General features: G+C 43.0%; 1 protein-coding gene across 3 annotated transcripts in view; it reads left to right on the forward strand.

Moving 5' to 3' along the window:
* CCDC178 (coiled-coil domain containing 178) overlaps positions 1 to 21,159 on the forward strand; it is a 483,231-nt gene that overhangs the window by 142,634 nt on the left and 319,438 nt on the right. For all 3 annotated transcript variants that reach the window (XM_033935245.1, XM_033935248.1, XM_033935246.1), the window contains one exon: positions 14,132 to 14,245. In XM_033935245.1, the coding sequence (XP_033791136.1) occupies positions 14,132 to 14,245 (114 nt within the window). The remainder of the gene's footprint in view (positions 1 to 14,131; positions 14,246 to 21,159) is intronic.

Raw genomic sequence — 21,159 nt, forward strand, 5'->3', positions numbered from 1 at the left:
TAAAGACTGTTTTGCACAAACAGTAATATGTTTATTTTGATTGCAGGAATAATAATTTACATTCTGTATGCTGTATTATATTAAATACTTCTAATCTTTAATAGTATTTTCAAACAAATAAGGTAATGTCAGTGACTGATAGTGTTAGCCCTTCCCTAAGTAAAATGCAATGAAAACAGTGACAAAGATCACATCGTTAATCTTGAGGAGGCATGGTGGGTGTGGTGTAAGTTGTAGATCTTTGTCTTTAGTTATATATTTGTTTTGGCCATAAAAGCTTTGAACAGAAGATTGCTTCAGTAGTTTAACAGTTGAATAATATGTAAAAAAAATACTCTCAATCTAGACACTGTGAATAAAAGATGAAGGTGCTATAATTGACAGTAATATTTATTAAGGTAATTTGCACACTGCCCACATTGCTGCAGAGTGGGAAAAATTAAACCATGGGTTTCATATTGTAAGTATGGAGGTGTAAAACAGGTCTTTGGCAGTACAGTGGTGCCTCGCATAACGAACGCCTCGCACAACGAACGCTGCACACAACGAACTTCATGTCTTGATTCACACAACGAACTTCGTTTCACACAACGAACTTCACACAACGAACTTCGTTTCACACAACGAACTTCGTTTCACACAACGAACTTCGTTTCACACAACGAAGTCGCCCGAGCTGCCGATGTATTGCATCCTTCCGCGCAGGCACTGCAGGCAGTCGTTAGTCACTGTGCTTAACTGCCCTCTCTCACTGTATACAGTCGTCCTTTTAAGATAAACTCAATATTTTTTATATATCATGGCTTCTAAAAAAAGCAGGAAGGTGATTTCTGTTGAAATGAAACGGGAAATAATTAGAAGGAGTGAATGTGGGGTAAAACAGTGTGACCTCGTCAAAGAGTTTGGCCTCAGCAAGACCACCATTTTCACCATTTTGACAAATTTATCTTTTTTTATGTCATCTTAGCATATTTTATGCTGCAGAACAAATTATTTTTTTTAACATGTATTGTTATGGGAAAACGCATTTCACATAACGAACTTTTCGCATAACAAACTTGCTCCTGGAACGAATTAAGTTCGTTGTGTGAGGCACCACTGTACAGTTAACATCTGAGGGAAATTCAGCAATCTTAAGCTTAGCCTATTTGTTTTACATTTCCAAAATCACAGGCTAACTTATCGATTCTGTTGGTTATTTTGGGGGTGGGGCCAGAAAGAGTACTTAGGGGACAAACCACTTTTACTTTTCTTTCCTTTTAGTATTTGGTGTTCTTTTCAAGTTTCTGATTTTTATTGTAATCAGCTTGAATGGACTTGTGTCCCTAAGTGGGTATGCAAATTTAATAAACTTGAACCTGAACTTAGAAGTCTAGTAAAATCATCAAAACGTTTGATCTTACAATGTAACAGCATCGTGTCTTGTACTGTTTTAATTGTTGAACTTGAGGACCCAAATCTTCTTTTTTTTAAATTCTTTATTAATTTTCAAGTCGAAAACAGTGCATTAAATTATACATACAATTAACATCACAGACAGCACCTACAATTGATCAAAGAATACAACATAATATATTATTCCCCCCTCCCACCCTTCCTGGATGTGTAAATCAAAAAAAATAAAAAAAATAAAGGCATAATCCAACTAATCAGAGTTAACAAAATTCGTCAATGGACCCCATGTTAATTTAAATAGTTTATTATGACACAATATTTCTGAATTCATTTTTTCATATTTATAATATAAACATTGTTTCCCATCAAAAGGAAAAATTAAGGGCTCCTTTTACTAAGCTGCGATAGCGTTTTTAGCGCACGCAGAATTTTAGCACGCGCTAAACTCGCACTACACAGCTAGAACTAACGCCAGCTCAATGCTGGTGTTGGCGTCTAGTGCGTGTGGCAATTCTGTGCGTGCTAAAACCGCTATCACAGCTTAGTAATAAGAGCCCTAAGTCTATCCCAATTTTTCCAGTTCTTGGTAACCATTTTCATGGCTATACCAGTAATAATGATAAGGAGTCTGCTTTTATACCTTTCTAATGGAGGTTTAGTTGATAACAATGTCCCATAGATTACCACCTCATAGGACAACGGAATCGAAGACTCCAGAATCAAATTAATTTGTCCCCATATTGATTTCCAAAAGTTGAGTATCAAAGGACAATAGAACAACATATAAGAACATAAAAACATAAGAATTGCCGTTGCTGGGTCAGACCGGTGGTCCATCGTGCCCAGCAGTCCGCTTATGCGGTGGTCCCCAGGTCAAAGAACAGTGCTCTTAATGAGTCCAGCCTCACCTGTGTACGTTCCAGTTTAGCAGGAACTTGTCCAACTTTGTCTTGAATCCCTGGAGGGTGTTTTCCCCTATAACAGACTCCGGAAGAGAGTTCCAGTTTTCTACCACTCTCTGGGTGAAGAAGAACTTCCTTACGTTTGAACAGAATCTATCCTCTTTCAATATTAGAGAGTGCCCTCTCGTTCTCCCTACCTTGGAGAGGGTGAACAATCTGTCTTTATCTGCTAAGTCTGTTCCCTTCAGTATTTTGAATGTTTCGATCATGTTCCCTCTCAGTCTCCTCTTTTCAAGGGAGAAGAGGCCTAGTTTTTCTAATCTCTTACTGTACGACACTCCTCCAGCCCCTTAACCATTTTAGTCGCTCTTCTCTGGACCCTTTCGAGTAGTACTGTGTCCTTCAAGTACGGCGACCAGTGCTGGACGAAGTATTCCAGGTGGGGTCGCATCATGGCCCAGTACAGCAGCATGACAACCTTCTCCGATCTGTTCGTGATCCCCTTCTTAATCATTCCAAGCATTCTGTTCGCCCTTTTCGCCGCCGCCACACAATGCGCAAATGGCTTCATCGACTTGTCAAACAGAACTCCCAAGTCTCTTTCCTGGGGGGGGGTCTCTCCGAGTACTGCAGCAGACATCCTGTATTTGTGTACAAGATTTTTGTAACTGACAAGCATCAGCTTACACGTATCCACGTTAAATTTAATTTGTCATGTTGCGGCCCATTTCTTGAGTGTGTTTATGTCCTGTTATAGGTCATCACAATCCTCCTGTGTCTTCACTACTCTGAATAACTTTGTATCGTCTGCAAATTTAATCACCTCGCTCGTTGTTCCAATTTCCAGGTCATTTATAAATATGTTGAAGAGCACGGGCCCAAGCACCGAACCCTGCGGCACTCCTCTGGTGACGCTTTTCCAGGATTTTGTAGACTTCAACCATATCTCCCCTCAGCTGTCTCTTTTCCAAGCTGAAGAGCCCTAACCTCATACAAATTTAATTTAATAATACGAGAGGAGTTCTATACCCTTAATCATCTCCTTACTCTTCTTTGAACCTTTTCTAGTGTCGCTATATCTTTTTTGCGATAAGAAGACCAGAACTGAATGCAATACTCACGGTGAGGTTATATCATTAAGTGATACAGAGGCATTATACAGTAACATTTTTAGTCTTGTTTACCATCCCTTTTTTAATAATCCTAGCATATAGTTTGCTTTCTTGGCCACCCCTTCACATTGGGCAGACTGTTTCAGCATATTATCCACGATGACACACAGATATTTTTCTTGAGTGCTGACTCTAGCATCCAGTAACTATGATTTGGATTATTCTTCCCAATGTGCATCACTTTACATTTGTCCACATTAAATTTCATCTGGCATTTGGACGCCCGGTCTTCCAATTTTCTACAGTCTGCCTGCAATTTTTCACAGTCTGCAATCATTTTAACAACTTTAAACAGTTTAGTGTCATCTACAAATTTAATCACCTCACTCGTAGTTCCAATTTCAAGATCATATATAAATAAGTTAAATAGCATCAGTCCCTGTTCAGATCCCTGTGGCACACCACTATTTAGCCTCCTCCATTGAGAAAAATGGGCATTTAACCCTGCCCTTTGTTTTCTGTCCGATAACTAATTCTTAATCCACAACTGAACTTTGCCACCTATCCTATGACTCTTTAATTTTCTCAGGAGCCTCTCATGAGGAACTTTGTCAAAAGCTTTCTGGAAATCTAGATACACTACATCAACTGGCTCACCTTTATCTACAATCAAATTGGTGAGGCAAGACCTCCCCTTTCAACTTTAGAGAGTGCCCTCTCATTCTCCCTACTTTAGAGAGTGTGAACAGCCTGTCTTTATCTATTAAGTCTATTCCCTTCAGTATTTTGAATGTTTCGATCATGTCTTCTCTTTTCAAAGAAGAAGAGGCCCAAGTTTCTCCAATCTCTCACTGTATGGCAACTCCGCCAGCCCCTTAACCATTTTAGTCGCTCTTCTCTGGACCCTCTCAAGTAGTACCGTGTCCTTCTTCATGCATGGCGACCAGTGCTGGACGCAGTACTCCAGGTGAGGGTGCACCATGGCCCAGTACAGCGGCATGATAACCTTCTGTGATCTGTTCGTGATCCTCTTCTTTATCATTCCTAGCATTCTGTTAGCCCTTTATGCTGCCGCAGTGCATTGTGCAGATGGCTTCATCTACTTGTTGATCAGAACTCCCAAGTCTCTTTCCTGGGAGGTCTCTCCAAGTACCGCCCCGGACATCCTGTATTCGTGCATGAGATTTTTGTTACCGACATGCATCACTTTACACTTATCCACGTTTGCACGTTGAACCTCATTTGCCATGTCGATGCCCATTTCTCAAGCTTGATTATGTCATTTGTAAATCTTCACAATCCCCCTGTGTCTTCACTTCTCTGAATAACTTCGTATTGTCTGCAAATTTAATCACCTCACTCGCCGTACCAATGTCCAGATTATTTATAAAGATGATGAAGAGCACGGGTCCAAGCACCAAGCCCTGCGGCACTCCGCTAGTGACACTCTTCCAGTCTGAGTATTGTCCATTTACCCCCACTCTCTGTTTCCTGTGCTCCAGATCTCTCTTGATGGTGCCATCTATTGCTTCTGTCACATAACCACTCACTTTTCTCCCCGTCTTCCTTGTTCTCCCTGAACAAGTTCTGAGGTGGCAGGGATAGAGGTTTCCCTGAATGTTAAATAAGTCAAAGAACTTTGTCCATGCCAGGGATTTGCTCTGTCTCTTTTTCCCTGCTGTGGTTTTACTCTGAGGTAGGGGTTTTTGAAGAGGTCTGCCTGCTCCTGTCAGGATGGTGTTGGTCACTGTCACATACTATGCATTTAATGACTGCTTTACATTCCTTGGTCATGTGCATGGTTAAAGAGCAACATTTATAAGAAATTCTGTATTTTCATAGCAGTTCTTTTCGCTCTCTTAAGGGTTTCTTCCTGAACTCTCAACATATCTAGAGAGGATGTTGTTTTTTATGTATTGGACACTATCGCTCTGGATCCTCTATTTTCTCTATATTAGGATAATGATCAGTTGGTTGAGCTGATGTGGATAACACATCTGTCTTGTGCACAACTATGACCTTCTTGGTAAGGTTGCTGTATTTCTTAACTGGCTTCTCATTCTGGAAACAGCCTGTCTTCCCTGCTTTAGGTACATCATTCTAGAAACTAAAATCATTTCCTCTTTTGGGGTACATCATCCCAGAAACTAGAATCGTTTCATTTTTTCACCAGTTTTCTGATGAACTCCATGAAGGCTGTAAATTATCTGATTTTGTAGACAAAACTCAAATACTACACCCCAATCAAATGGGATTCCGCAGAAATCACTCTACAGAACACTCTCTCTTGGGTCTTACTACAACTATCCAATACTACCTTGATCAACATAAATCAGTTATTCTTATTTCTTTGGACCTCGCAGCTGCATTTGACACTATAGATCAGTGATGGCTAACCTTTTTGAGCCCGAGAGCCCAAACTGCCGCACAAAACCAAAGAATTTCCTCAAAGTGCCAGCACGTCAATTAAACCTTAATAACAAGATTTTAGTATCTAAAAACTCTTTATAAAGTTGCCTGAACTATGTAACATCATTTTTAAAGGTTGGAATCTTTGTATTGTCAGAGAATCAATTTGATTCACAATCCTTTGGTTTTCATTTCAATTTATTGGCAATTTATAATGTTTTAATGATTTCATTCATGGGCTGAATACACACATACTTTTCTCTGTCGCCGCACTCTTTGACCAAAAGATTTGTAAGCCTGCAACCACGTCAAGGTAGACTCTTTCAGCAGCTCCCCTCCCTCCCCCTTATCTTTGTGGCCAAGTCAAAATGATCTACCAACAATAAAATTTTAAAAACACAAAGCACGCTGTACGCAGAGAAAATGTTAATTATCATTTATATTCCGCGGGTTTTCAAAGAGGTCAAGGCAGATGACTTTATGCAATGTCACCTCAGTAACAACTATACAAAAATAGACAAATATTCCCCCTCCCTTTTTACTAAACCGCGATAGCGGTTTTTAGCGCAGGGACCTGCGCTGAATTCCCCACGCTGCTCTTGAAGCTCATAGGCTCCCTGCGCTAAAAAACGCTATTGCGGTTTAGTAAAAGGGGGCCATAGTGCAAAATATAGACAGCATATATAAATTCTCAAAACGGACACATTTTGATCACTAAATTGAAAATAAAATCATTTTCCTACCTTTGGTAATTTCATCAGTCTCTGGTTGCACTTTATTCTTCTGACTGTGCATCCAATATTTCTTCCCTTTTTTTCAGCCTCCTGTATGCTTTCTCTCCTCCAGACCTCATTCCCTCCCCAAACTTTTTCTTTGTTTCACCCTGCCCCCTTCTTTCTTTTTCTCTCTCCATACCCCCTTTCATTCTGTATGTCTGTCTTTCTCTCTCTCTCTCCGTGCCCCATTTTTCTTTGTTTCACCCAGCCCTCTTTCTTTTTTTTTTTGGCTCCCTGTCCCCCCCTTTCTTTCTTTCTTCTTGCCCTCCCCTATGCCACCACATTGGGAAAATGCTGCCACCGCCACTGGGGAATAGGCTGCCACTGCCGCTATCGGGAACAGGCCGGCACCGAGTTCGCCCTGCTTCTCTTCCCCACGGGGCCGACCAACTCTCGCCACTCGACGTAAATTCTAACATCGGAGAGGACGTTCTGGGCCAGCCAGGCAGCGATTGGCTGGCCCAGAACGTCCTCTCCGACATCAGAATTGACGCGGGTGGCGAGAGTTGGTCGGCCCCACAGGGAAAAAGCAGGGAGAACTTGGCACCGGCCTGTTCCCAATGGCGGCGGTGGCACTCAAGTGGCTAAAGAGACGCAGTTTGCCAGCCTAGGGAGAACACTGGAGGGTGGCCAGCTGTGCACCCCCTTGGGGTGTAAAACCGGGGCAGACCGCCCCCACCACCTTGGTATGCCACTGTCTGTACCTCCCTCCCTCCCTATGACCAAAAATTCTCCTTTCTTCTATTCCCCGTGTACACAACCATCTCTTTCCCTCCCAAGTCCTTGCCTTCTGTGTCCAAAAACACATTCCCTCCCCCACCTCAGCATCTATTTCCCTCCTTTCCTCTCTCCCAAGTTCATGCTTTCTGTGTCCAAAAACCCATTCCCTCCCCCACCTCAGCATCTCTTTCCCTCCCTTCCTCTCTCCCAAGTCCATGCCTTCTGTGTGCAAAAACCCATTCCCTCCCCACCTCAGCATCTCTTTCCCTCCTTTCCTCTCTCCCAAGTTCATGCTTTCTGTGTCCAAAAACCCATTCCATCCCCCACCTCAGCATCTCTTTCCCTCCCTTCCTCTCTCCCAAGTCCATGCCTTCTGTGTGCAAAAACCCATTCCATCCCCCACCTCAGCATCTCTTTCCCTCCCTTCCTCTCTCCCAAGTCCATGCCTTCTGTGTGCAAAAACCCATTCCCTCCCCCACCTCAGCATCTCTTTCCCTCCCTTCCTTTCTCCCAAGTTCATGCCTTGTGTCTAAAACGCACTCCCTCCCCCTTTTGTGTTCCCCTTTGTCTCCCAGCCCATCTTAGCAACTTTCTCAGCAAAATATAGCTCGAGCCGCGTAGGATTGTCTTCTATTTCCTGCCTGTCCCGCCACGCACACATAGCCGATCGGAAATCTTCCTCGACTTCAGCGCTGACGTCGGGGAAGATTTCCGATCGGCTGTGTGAGCGGCAGGGCAGTCGGAGTAGAAGACGAGCCTCGCGGCTCAAGTTATATTTAACCCTGTGGGTCCCCCATCGTCCCCGTTCAGCTCTCTCTCCTGTGCACCCCCTGGTAGTACTGCCCTGATGGCGGCCCTGCGCGTGCCAGCTGCAAGGCCTTTGCGTGCCACAGTTGGCACGCGTGCCATAGGTTCGCCATCGCTGCTATAGATCATCGACTTTTACTTCAAAGATTAACCTCTGTTGGCATTATGGGCCAAATTCTTGAATGGTTTTGTTCCTATTTTTCTTGCAGAACTTCAACTGTACATTTCAATAATTCTGTTTCTAATCCTTTTCAAAATAACTTTGATATTCCACAAGGATCCATTCTATCTCCATTACTTTTTAATAATAATAATAACTTTATTCTTGTATACCGCCATACCCAGGGAGTTCTAGGCGGTTCACAGCAATTTATCAAAGTTATAAACATATCAGAGATTACAAATAGCGCACGAACAATAAAGAACAATTGACATAGAATGATGTCGTTGAGGTTAGCTGGAGAAGGGAAGTAAAGGTTGAGGGGAGTGGGAAGGGATATTATAGTAAGAAAGAGAGAGAGGGGATTTCAGTGCATTGTAGAGGGGGGAGTAGTGGGGGACAGGGTAATCAGGGGTTGTGTCCGTGGAAAAGGTGGAGTTTTGAGTAGCTTTCTGAAGTCGAGGTAGGTGGGGCCTCGAGCACCAGTTTTCGAGCTAGCCATGTGTTCAGTTTATCCGCTTGAAAAGCGAAGGTTTTTGTCGAAGAACCTTTTGAGGTGACATAGTTTTTAGTGAGGGAAGGCGAACAGATGAATTCTGTGGGAGTTCTTAGTGTTGCAATTCAGGTAGAAGTGTGGGTTGAGGTAGGTTGGGGATAAACCGAGTACTGTTTTGTAGCAGAAAGCAAGCAAACTTGAATAATGACTCTGGATTCGAACGTATAGCCAATAAAGTTGAGATAGAAAGGGGTGATGTTGTTCCCATTTGTTTAGGCTAAATATAAGGCGAACAGCGGTGTTTTTAATTAGTTTTAGTCTCCTGATGGTTTTTTTTCTGGCGCCCAAGTAGATAATATTGCAGTAGTCCAGGATGCTGAGAATGGAGGATTGTACCAGCAGTCGGAAAGAGGAGTCATGAAAGTGTTTTTCTTATGGTGCGGAGTTTCCAGAGTACTGAGATGCTTTTCCTGACTGTAAGATCAGTGTGTTTCTCTAGGGATAGATGTTTGTCTAGCGTGACTCCCAGTATTTTTAAGGTTTGTTCAAGGGGGAAGGCTGAACAGTTCACTTGAATTGTGGTGTCTTTGATTTTGTCATTGGGGGTGGCTAGGAAGAATTTAGTTTTGTCGGGATTTAGTTTTAATCTGAAGGATAACATCCAGAGTTCTATCTGATTAAGTAAGCTTGAGAGGGAGGAGAGCAACTCTGGGGTGAAATTGGTTAGTGGGACGACTATTGTAATGTCGTCTGCGTAGATGAAGAATTTGCGCTTGGAGCTTTGGAGGAGGCTTCCCAGGGAGGCGAGGTAGACATTAAATAGGGTGGGGGACAGAGGGGAACCCTGTGGGACGCCACAGGAGTTTGTCCCAACTATATGAGTAAGAGTCGTTCTTGAACACCCTGTATGATCTATTTTTTAGGAACCCATGGAACCAGTTTAGGACCTGGCCGGAAATGCCGATGTATTCAAGGCGATCAAGGAGGATGGTGTGGTCGACAAGGTCGAGGCACTGCTCAGGTCGAGTTGCAAGATCAGGGCACTAGAGCCTTGGCTAAAGAGTGCGTGCAGGTGATCGAGTAGGGAGGCTATAATGGTTTTGGTGCTGTGGTCCGCACAAAAGCCCGATTGGTTTTCATTTAGGATATTACATTTTTCCAGATATGTGTTGAGTTCGGCGTTTACCACCCCTTCTGCTATTTTGGTGAATAGCGGGATGCTCGCGATGGGTCTGTAATTAGACGGGGTGTTGGAGGGTTCTTTTGTGTTTTTATATAATAGGAGTTATTGTGATTATGACCTTGCTCAGGAGGGAAATTTCCTGTGGATAGTAAAACGTTTACCCAAGCCAACATATTGGCTTTGAAGAGGGTCGGTGTCCTTTTCATGACGTTTGGGGGGCAGGTGTCTAGTCTGCAGAAGGAGTTAGTATATTTGTTATAGTATTTGCTGAAGGTTTGCCAGTCTAATGGGTGAGAAGTGGTTCCAATTTAGGTCCGTTCTGTACCCTTGGTCCGGTTTTGATGTGTCGGTGTCGGGGAGGGTTGGGATAGGACTCATGGGGAATGGCTGGGGCAGTTATTCGAAGATCTTAGTTTTTGTATTTTGGAGTTGAAGAAATCTGCTAGGGTGTTAGCGATTAATGTGGATTCTTCTAGGTTGTCAGTGATGGGTCTCAAGGTTATAGAGGTCGTTGACTAGTTTTAAAAAGGTTTACTACTGTTAGCTGTAACGTTTCCGATTTTGAGTGCATAGAAGTTTTTGCGTTTTTCCTTGGTGAGGTTTTTATAGTTTTTTAGTTTTAGTCTCCAGGCGACTCTGTGTTCCTGGATTCCAGATTTAATCCAAAGTCTTTCTGATTTTCTTAGGTCTCTCTTAATAGAAGCAGCTCAGAGTCGAACCATCCCTCTAGATTTGTAGTTCTAATTCTGCGGGTTTTTAAGGGGGCTATTTCGTTTAGTATGTTAGTGCTGTCATTAATCCAGGAGGACATAAGTTGGTCTGTTTCTTCGTTTTGTTTTGTCATGATTTCGTAGTGGGACCAGAATTCTACCGGGTCGATCTTACCTCTAGTGGTGTGGGTTTTATTGCTTCTTGTTTTGTTGTGTTTGGTGGTTTTTTGTTGGCAGTCGATAGAGAAGTTACATAGTCTGTGATCAGACCATAGGGAATCTGTCCAGTTAACTTGGTTTCAATGGAATTTAGGGTTGGTTGGCTCTTTGGAGGAGAAGGTCACCAGGTCTAATTGATGACCTCCTTGATGGGTTTTGACTGGGGTGGGTTTCAAATAACCTAGTTGGGAGATGAGTGACCAGAAATCGGAAATTTCTGGTTGGTCCGTTAGCTCTAGGTGAATGTTGATGTCCCCACACAGTAAGTTGTACGGACTTAACGAGTTAGCTAGCATAAATTCAGCAAAGTCCTCTTTGGCTAGGTTCCATTTTTTTGGTGGGATATAATATCTATCTTGCCAAGCTACTAACTCTCTGTCAGTCAATTGGCTTCTCAATTTTTGCCTATGCTGATGATCTTCAAATTCTTCACACTATTGACCCCTCCATTCTTAATGATATTATGACCATCTATTCTAAGTTAGAAAAAATCAGAGATTGGTTAAATACTAATATGCTATCTCTTAGTATCACAAAATCCAGTAGTGTCCTTTTTCCATGGAAAGATAATCCTCAACTTTCAGCTCCATTATCTATCCAAAATATCCCAATCAAAGTCATTTTATCAATTAAAATTGAAGGTGTCATCATCAACAACAAACTAACCTATCGTCCCCAAATTAGTGCTCTTGTTAAAAAACTGTTTTTATAAGCTAAAAATGATAAGATCTTTAGTCCCTTTCCTAGATACTCCTAGTCTCAATATTCTGATCCACTCTCTTGTTATTTCTAAAATTGATTATTCAAATTCGCTATATAAAGGTTTAAGTCAAAAGGATATTAGACGTCGCCAATTGATCCAGAATACAGCTGTTAAAATTATCATGAATTCAAAAAAATACGATCACGTCTCTCCCTTGCTTAAGAAGATGCACTGGCTTCCCATTACTCATTGAATTAACCTACAAAATTGCTCTTCTTATTTTCAAATCTTTAAAGTCCAGTGAGCCGGCATTTATTAATAGACTGCTGATTCCATATGAGCCTTCTAGAACTCCAAGATCTGCTTCACAACATACTCTTCATGTCCCCTCATTAAAAATTATTGGGATTCGCCGTGCTTTCATTTTTTCTGTTACAGCTCCTACTATTTGGAATTCCCTTCCATTACATATTAGAGCAGAACAAAATCTAGATACATATAAGGGCAATCTAAAATGTTTTTTTTAAAGATACTTATGAGTGATTCACCATTTGGATATTTTATTATTTTTTAACTTACCTACTGCTACTGCTACTTCCACTGCTGCTTTTTTCTGTTGTTCCTCTAGTCCTAATGTCTGTGTTTGTATAGCTGCTTCTTATTGGCTATAGAGAACATTTGTTTTCACAGATTCTGCCTCCATTCACAATTTTTAATAGCCATGGAGGCTGTAGAGGAACTGCTGGAATGGCTTGACATGTGTGATTTAGATGTTCTACTAGTTCTAGAACTCCTAACAGAGTGTTTAGAGCTGCCAGAATATTGGAATTCTGTGTCTCTTCCTGGGGTTTCTATATGTTGCTCTATTTCTTTAAGGGCCTCTAATACCATGGCCTGCTGTGTCAGATCTATAGCCCTTTGTCTTCTAGGGTGGGATTATGACAAACTTGGGTCAGTAGCGTTATATGCCATGATGCAGTAATAATAATAAACCCCTTATATATATTTATTTTCTTTTAAACAGGTCTTACAGGATTCTCTGGCTGTGTATTGAAATTAACACTTTGTATGTAGAGAAGAAGGGAGGAGCCCCATGCTCTAATGTACCTTATTAATTATTCATGCAGCTTCAGCTGTGTTGGTATGAGGAACAGATTTGATCCAAGCTTACAAACAGCTCCACTTGTTTCTGTTACTGGTTTTTCACTGACAGGGGAGGAAAGTCTCAAGCTGCCTGCCAGGCACTGCTCTGTTTATCTGATTCTTTCCAAGTATTGCTCATTGGTTTTTACTGTCCAGACTCCTCAGTCTGGCTCTGAGGATTGACAGCAGCTTAAACTCATTGAAGCTGTAGGTTATAATATTATCAGACTGTACTCTGCATTCCTTAAGTAAACTTCTATAATTTAAACTTAAAAACAAAGAAATGAACTCACAGTTCAGTTGCTTTTAAGGATCTGGTTCAATAAAAGACTTGACTTCCCATACTGGTTGTGACGTCTCCAGTGCCTCTTCTTGCTACTTCTACTTTCTGAAGGAAGGGAGCATCAGTACACTGGGAGCAGGAGGTACTTAAAACACCTCCTGTTCATCCTCTCTCACCGACGATACTGGGCCTTAGGCTCCTCCCAAGTGCATCATGTGATTGGCATCATTTGATTGGCTCAGACGCCTGGGCTCCTCCCTTGAGAGCCTAAGGAAATCCCTGATTGGCCAATCAGGCCCCAATCAGGGACTTCCTCAGGCTCCTTCCTAAGGAAGTCCCTGATTGGCTCAGATGCCTCAGGCCCCTCCCCGTGCATCACATGATGCCCATTCCCTGCTGGACTACCAGGTGAGCCTGGGGGTGTCCTTGATGGGAGGAGGGTTGTTGATGGTCCAAGCAGGGGGGATTGGAAGTGGAGCTTTCTTTGTGCGAAGCGGTAAGAGGGGTATCGGAATTTTGGAGTGGGATAGTGGGTCAGGACCTGACCATATACCCTTATTCTGGTCAGGGGCCTGCATAGGCATCTTATGTGGGTCTTAGCTGAATATTGGCCAGGACTCGCATGAAAACTGGCAGCTATCACATACCAGATTAGCCCCAGATATTCAGTGCCAGGATCTGGACTAGACCAGCATTGAATATCGAAAGCTAATTCTGCTCACAGTGGTCAACGTTTAAATATAAAATAGTCCTATAAAAGGCATGTTATTCAAAATTTTGATAGGATCCTGTTTTAGAATTTACCCCACACAGACTAATCTAATAATTTATTTCTATACTGCTTAGCCAAAAAGGTTCAATGCGATGTACATAAATTTTAAGAACACCATACAAAAGGATCAGAATGATTAAATACTAAACAGATGAATTTTCCCTCTTAGTTTGACAGATCTTGGTTCCTAAGTCTTAAAGATAGGTGCATGGATTCTTTGAAGACTGACCTGTAATTTCTGAAACATTTCATGTAACTTTCATTTGTTGATAGTTTGGAATGTTAATAATCAAATAATCAAATGTTTTCCTAATTAATATATTTATGAAAATGTTTTCTAGACACTTGAAACTCTCCGTATGTTGAAAAAAAAACTTGACAAGAAAAGCAAATCGATAGAGCAACAGCTGTCTGAAACAAAAGACTTCCTCCAAAAAGAATTTAGTGATATACAGGTGAAGTGATTAATGTCAATATAATTTATTTTAGAGCTGAGAACTTCTATCATTTCTACTGGGTACAGATACCATTTTCTATCTCTTGCCCGAAGTAGTGCATAGCTCTATGAAAGCATGATACTGAGAAGTCCACTGCCTTATTCAGTTGCCATATTGACTTAGATTGTTTAAAGCAGGGGTGCCCAACACGTCGATTGCGATCAACCGGTAGCTCAGGAAGGCAACGTGAGTCGATCGCAAAGCCCATCCCGGGCTCCGTGATACTCGTGTTGCCATCCCGATCTACCGGGCCTATCAGCCTTCCTCTCCCCGACGACAAAGGCGCAGACGCCGGGCATTAGGCTGTTTTTGTCATTTCGGGGGGGAGCGTGGCAGCGGCAGCAGCAGCAGCAGCCTGAAAAAGAAATCATCCTGGCCGGGATCGGTGTCATGCTCCGGAGCTTCTACAGCCTTCCTATCTGCTTCCGGCCACACCCCCTGCTCCGCGGCTCTCTTCGGCAACTCAGCAGCAGCGATCGACACAAGCTTCTGATGTCGGGGCCTACCCTCTGCGAGTCCCGCTTGTTTCAACTTCCTTTTTCCACAAAGGCGGGACTCGTAGAGGGAAGGCCTCGATGTCGGCAGCTTGTCTTGATCACCGCTGCTGACGAATTGCTGAAGAGAGCCGCGGAGCAGGGGGGTGTTGCCAGGTGCAGGTAGAAGGGAGAGGGCCAGATGCAGGAATCGTGGGTGAGGGAGGAGGAGAGAGAGAGAAAGAGAGAGGGGAGGGAAACAAAAGGAAATATTTCATACTGGGCTGGGCCGGAGTGGAGGGAGGGTGGAAAGATTCTGGCTACAGGGTGCAGTAACAAAGGAAAAGGGGGGAAAGCTGAAAATGGAGATAGTGACACAAAGAAGAGAAAGGGTAAGCAGGACCTATTGAATAAGGATAGAGATACAGAGGGGACATGAAGATGAGGTGAAATAGAGACATAGAAGTAATGCTGAAAAAGTGTGTGTGTGTGTGGGGGGGGAGATAAAGACATTGAAAGGGCAAATGGTGAACACGGGGTAAAGACAAGGACAGAGACAAATGAAGATTCTGAAAAAGTGGTGAGATGGACACAAAGAAGGGTGATGCTGGAAAATAGGTGGAATGGTAATTCTGACAGACACAGAAGGGAAATGCTGGATCAAGGAGATGGGGCTCAGGCTGGATGGAATGAGGAGAAATGCCTTGTTTTCCCAGAACTTCCTCTCCTACGTCAGAATTGATGTCAGGGAGCGGAATGCTGGTCAGCGCGACGCTTCTGCAGGGAAAGCTTGGGACAGCGGTGGCTTGGGGGACTGTTCCCCGATGGCGGTGGCAGCAAACCGAGTGGCTTGGTGGAGGGCACGGAGATAGAAAGAAAGGGGGCAGACAGGGAGACAGAAAGAAGGGGGAACAGGGAGACAGAAAGAAAAAGTTGGGGGAGAGAATGAGGTCTGGAGGAAAGGAAACATACAGGAGGCTGAAAGAAAGGAAGAAAGATTGGATGCACAGTCAGAAGAAGAAAGTGCAACCAGAGAGACTCATGAAATCACCAAATAGCAAAGGTAGGAAAAATGATTTTATTTTCAATTTAGTGATCAAAATGTGTCTGTTTTGAGAATTTATATCTGCTGTCTAAATTTTGCACTATGGCTCCCTTTTACTAAACCGCAATAACGTTTTTTAGCGCAGTGAGCCTATGAGCATTGAGAGCAGCGCGAGGCATTCAGCGTAACTCCCTGTGCTAAAACCTACTATTGTGGTTTAGTAAAAAGGGAGGGGGTGTATTTGTCTATTTTTGTATTTTGTTACTGAGGTGACATTGCATAGAGTCATCTGCCGTGACCTCTTTGAAAAAACCCGGAATATGAATAATTAACATTTTCTCTGCCTTTCAGTGTGCTTTGTGTTTTTTTTTAAATTTTATTGTTGGTAGATCATTTTGACTTAGTCATTATAAAAGTAGCTCACAAGCCCATAAAGTGTGGGCACCCCTGGTTTAAAGTTTTTTTTCTAAATGATGGAGAAAATCAATAGAAAAGGAAAAAACTTAAAAACATAATTAAAATGCCTGTTGATTGCATGTTTACTCAGCAGATGGCATCCTTTTGTAAATGATAGGCTATCTACTGCTATGTATACTCTCAGAATAAATTCTCTGAGGTACTTTTTTGAGTGTCACATTACACATTCATTTTTATAAACAGTTTCCAGCCGATATTCAGCTGGTGGTGGTCAGCATTCTTTTAAATGCTGGCTAAATTAGTTCCAGATATTCAGTGTTGGGCCATATGCAGGCATTAATACAGAATATCTGGTGTTAATTTTTGTTGTCCTTGTTGTGGAAGCATATGTGGGTCCCGGGCAACATTCAGCCAGGGCCTTCAAAAGACAGCAATGAATATCAACTGGGACCCATGTAACTTTTTTGATTCAAGCCTGCAAATTATCCATGTAGAACAACCCCTTCCTCTCTCCCTCCCTCAGCACAGCTCGAAACCCCCTCCCACTTTCCAGTCCCATTAGGACCCTGGGCTTACCTAGTATCCCTGGTAGTCCAGTGGGGGTAGGAGCAAAGCCCATTTGCTCCAGCCCTATTGGCTACTGACCTGGTCTAATGCAAAGAATATATAAATGAGCTGTGAAGGATTTTATTGTTTACTAATGATTATTACCTATAGTTATTGTAGGCTTCATCCTCATCCAGGCACTATCTTCATTTCTCTCTTTTCCTCCTCTCCTGTTGTATTCTTTCTCCTTTCCTTCCTGTCTCCTCCTGGCATATTCTCAAACTCTCCCCTTCTGTTCTTCCCAAACTCACCCATTTGGCACATTTGCTCTATCTTCCTTTCTTCTTCCTAGGCACTCCTCTCACTCCTTTACTAGCCATTCCAATTCCTTCTCATTCCTCCAAGATCAGCCCCTTCTCCTACCCTAATCCAACCCCAAGAAACTGTGTCAGCCCCTTCCCAGCTCCAATGTTAGCCACCAAACCCCTTCTCCTACCCTCAGCAATAACATCTGCCAATGCCAGCCCCAATTTAGCCTTCATGTTAGCATCTAATCCCTTTCTCCCAGCCACATCTGCCCTCAGCTCCAGTTCATACCCCAACCCCAGCCCCCAACCCCCAACCCCATTCTTCATGCTTCAGTCCACAAATCAGCTGTTAGCACCAAGTCTCAGCATTAACCATTAGTCTCCTTCTCCCATACTCAGTATTAACATCTATAAATGTCAGCCCCAACCTCTCATTCCCAGCTCCCTTTCTCCATCCCAGCATTTACCCCAATCTTACACCCACAGGCTCAGCACTAGGGGAAAGAAGGGAGAGATGCATGCAGTCTTATAAACAGAAAAAAAGCTGTTCTATGTGCCAGCTCCTTCACATACTGGTTGAGAACCTCTCTCTAGGTAAAGGATCATTATTCCCTATTATTTATCTCCTCTAAATATGTTCATTTTAAGAGAATGTTAGAACAATGCTTCTCCTATAACACTATTCAAACATAGAATGATCAAGGAGCAAAAGCAGCACTCGGTGAAAATAAGGCTATAGTGGAGAGACTGAATTATTTTTTTTTTCAGTCTTTATGGAACAAGATGTAAGAGATCTAACTGAACCATAAATGGTTTACAAGGGTGATGATGTGGAGGAATTAAAATAAATCCCCATGAATATGGAAGATGTACTAAGCCAAATCAACAAGTTAAAAAGTGATAAATCACCTGGTCCAGGGTACTGAAAGAACTCAAACATAAAATTGCTGACCTGCTGTTAGTGATCTGTAACCTGTCACTAAAATAATCTGTAGTACCTGAAGATTAGAGGGTGACAAATGCTGCGCCAATATTTAAAAAGGGTTCTAGAGGAGATCCAGGAAATTACAGACCTGTAAACCTGACTTCAGTGCTGGGCAAAATAGTTGAAACAATTGTAAAAAAATAAAATGGTGGAACACGTAGACAAACATGATTTAATGGGACAGAGTGAGCATGAGTTCAGCCAAGGAAGATCTTAGAAACATGAAACATGATGGCAGATAAAGTTCAAATGGCCCATCTATTCTGCCCATCTGCAGTAACCATTATCTCTTTCTCTCTCCTAGGCCCTTTTGAATTCAAACACAGTCTCTGTTTCCACCACCTCTTCTGGGAGACTGTTTCATGCATCTACAGCCCTTTCTGTAAAAATGTATTTCCTTCGATTACTCCGGAGCCTTACACCTCTTAACTTCATCCTATGCCGTCTCATTGCAGAGTGTCCTTTCAAATTAAAGAGACTCAACTCATGCACATTTACATTATTTAGGTATTTAAACATCTCAATCATATCTCCCCTCTCCCGCCTTTCCTCCAAAGTATACAGATTGAGATCTTTAAGTCTATCCCCATATGCCTTATGATGAAGACCACATACCATTTCAAATGCTGGTGCCGACCCAACTTTTGCCCATGTCGACACCGGTGCCAGTCCGGTCCTCGACACCAGTGGAACCTGCTTCCCATCAGCAAATCGGCACCGTTGACTTGCAAATGCTCCCTGTCTGGGAGATGAGCTTTTGGTCCCTCCATGGACACAGCTACACAAAAGTTGTCAACTCATGAGACCAGATGGAACACTCTGTTCAAGCCTAAGAAGAAGCCTCCACCTTTTCGTCCTTTCAGACCGGCTTCTTCTTACCAGAGAAGGTTTGCTGCTAAGCCTGAAGCTCCTCTTCAGTCTCAACCCAGGAGGCAGAAGCAGCAACCACATCAGCAACAGAAGCCACAGGCTGCTCCTCAAAAACCAGCACGTGTTTCTTCAGAGAATAACCACCGTCAACATCTTACAGTCCTTGCCTCAGCCCATCGGAGGCCATCTCCAGTATTTCATCATTTGCTGGGAGCTCATCACATCAGACCTCTGGGTCTTAACCATCATTCTTCAGGGCTACACTCTCCATTTTCACACCCTGCCTCCAGACCATCCTCCAAGAGAGTCTGCTTTGGACCCTGCACAGTCCTCCCTTCTTCTCTAGGAGGCTCAATCCCTTCTCCTGCTGAACCAAAGAGGAAGTTCCTCTCTGTAAGCAGCAGCAGGGATTCTACTCCCATTACTTCTTAGTTCCAAAGAAGACAGGAGGACTGCGACCCATTCTGGATCTCAGAGCTCTCAACAAATTTCTAGTCAAAGAAAAATTTTGGATGCTCTCCCTCACCCTGCTTTATCCTCTCATCAATCAGAATGACTGGCTATGCTCTCTGGATCTCAAGGAAGCCTACACACATATCCCAATTCATCTGGATTTCAGGAAATACCTTTGTTTCAAATAAATCAACGTCACTACCAGTACAAGGTCCTTCCTTTTGACCTGGCATCTTCTCCCAGAGTCTTCACGAAGTGCCTGATTGTAGAGGCCGTATCTCTCCAATCACACGGCCTTTCCTTACCTGGATGACTGGTTGATCAAGCAAAGCATAGCATAAAATTTATTTATATACCGAAATACCTTCTATTTCTATGCGGTTCACAATTCAAATAGACAAACAATTACAGTGAAGTACAAAACTTATAATTACAAAACTTTATCATATAAGTAGGTTTTCAACAATTTCCTAAAGTGTTGATAGGATGCAAAATTAACAGTTAAATGACTGAACTGATGCCAGTCTCTCTCTGGTACTAAAGAGGCTGTATCCTCTCAGGAAGTGGTCCTAGCAACATCTCAGACCGTCTCTTTTCTTCAGGTTCTAGGATTTGAAGTCAACTGCCCCAAATCACATCTCATTCTGACTCAACATCTTCAATTCATTGGTGCTATCCTAGACACCACTCTCATGAGAGCGTTTCTTTCTCTGGATTGCCTTCAGGCTCTCATCCACCTTTGTCAGCAATTGCTTCCTCTTCAATCCATCACTGCAAGGGACATGATGGTTCTGCTAGTCTACATGGCTTCCAAGGTGCATGTGACTCCACTGGCATGACTACATCTTCACATTCCTCAGTGGACCCTTGCCTCTCAGTGGTCTCAAGCAACGGATCGTCTCTCACAGCATATATCTGTAACATCAACTCTTCTGCAGTCACTTCAATGGTGGATGACCTCCTCCAATCTATCCAGAGGTCTCCTTTTTCATTTACCCTCTCATCACAAGGTCATCACGATGGATGCATCCCCTTGGGGGGCACATATGGACGATCTTCAGACTCAGGGTCTTAGGATGCCAGGGAGCAGAAATTTCACATCAATTTCCTAGAGTTCAGAGCAATGCCTTCAAGACCTTTCATCATCTCCTCTGCCCCCAAGTCCTCCTCCTGCACATGGACAATCAAGTGGCAATGTACTACATAAACAAGCAAGAGGCACGGGATCTCTCCTGTTATGCCAGGAGGCCAAAAAAATCTGGACTTGGGCGATGGCTTGCAACCTTTTCTTAAAGGTTGATGTCTACATTCAAGGGGAGAAGAATTCCCTAGCAGGCAACCTCAGAAGAATTCTTCAGCCTCACGAATGGACTCTCAACTCTGCAGCTCTCCAGTCCATATTTCCACAAGTGGACTTATTTGCGGCTCCTCACAATCACCAGTTGCCCCAGTTTTGCTCCAGGCTTTACTCTCTTCTCCATCTGGAAGCTGATGCCTTTCTCCTGGATTGGACGGGCCTGTTTCTATATGCATTCCCTTCAATTCCTCTCATGTTGAGGACTCTGTTCAAACTCAAACGAGAGGTGGCCACCATGATACTCATTGCTCCATGGTGGCCCAGGCAGCATTGGTTCTACCTTCTACTTCAGCTCAGCTCCAGGGAACTAATACCCCTTCCAGTTTTTCTTACTCTGCTTACTCAGTGTCAGGAATCACTTCTTCATCCCAACCTGCACTCATTATACCTGACAGCTTGGTTTCTCTTAGGCTGAATT

The sequence above is a fragment of the Geotrypetes seraphini genome, chromosome 2 (assembly GCF_902459505.1).
Source record: "Geotrypetes seraphini chromosome 2, aGeoSer1.1, whole genome shotgun sequence".
Lineage (NCBI taxonomy): Eukaryota > Metazoa > Chordata > Amphibia > Gymnophiona > Dermophiidae > Geotrypetes > Geotrypetes seraphini.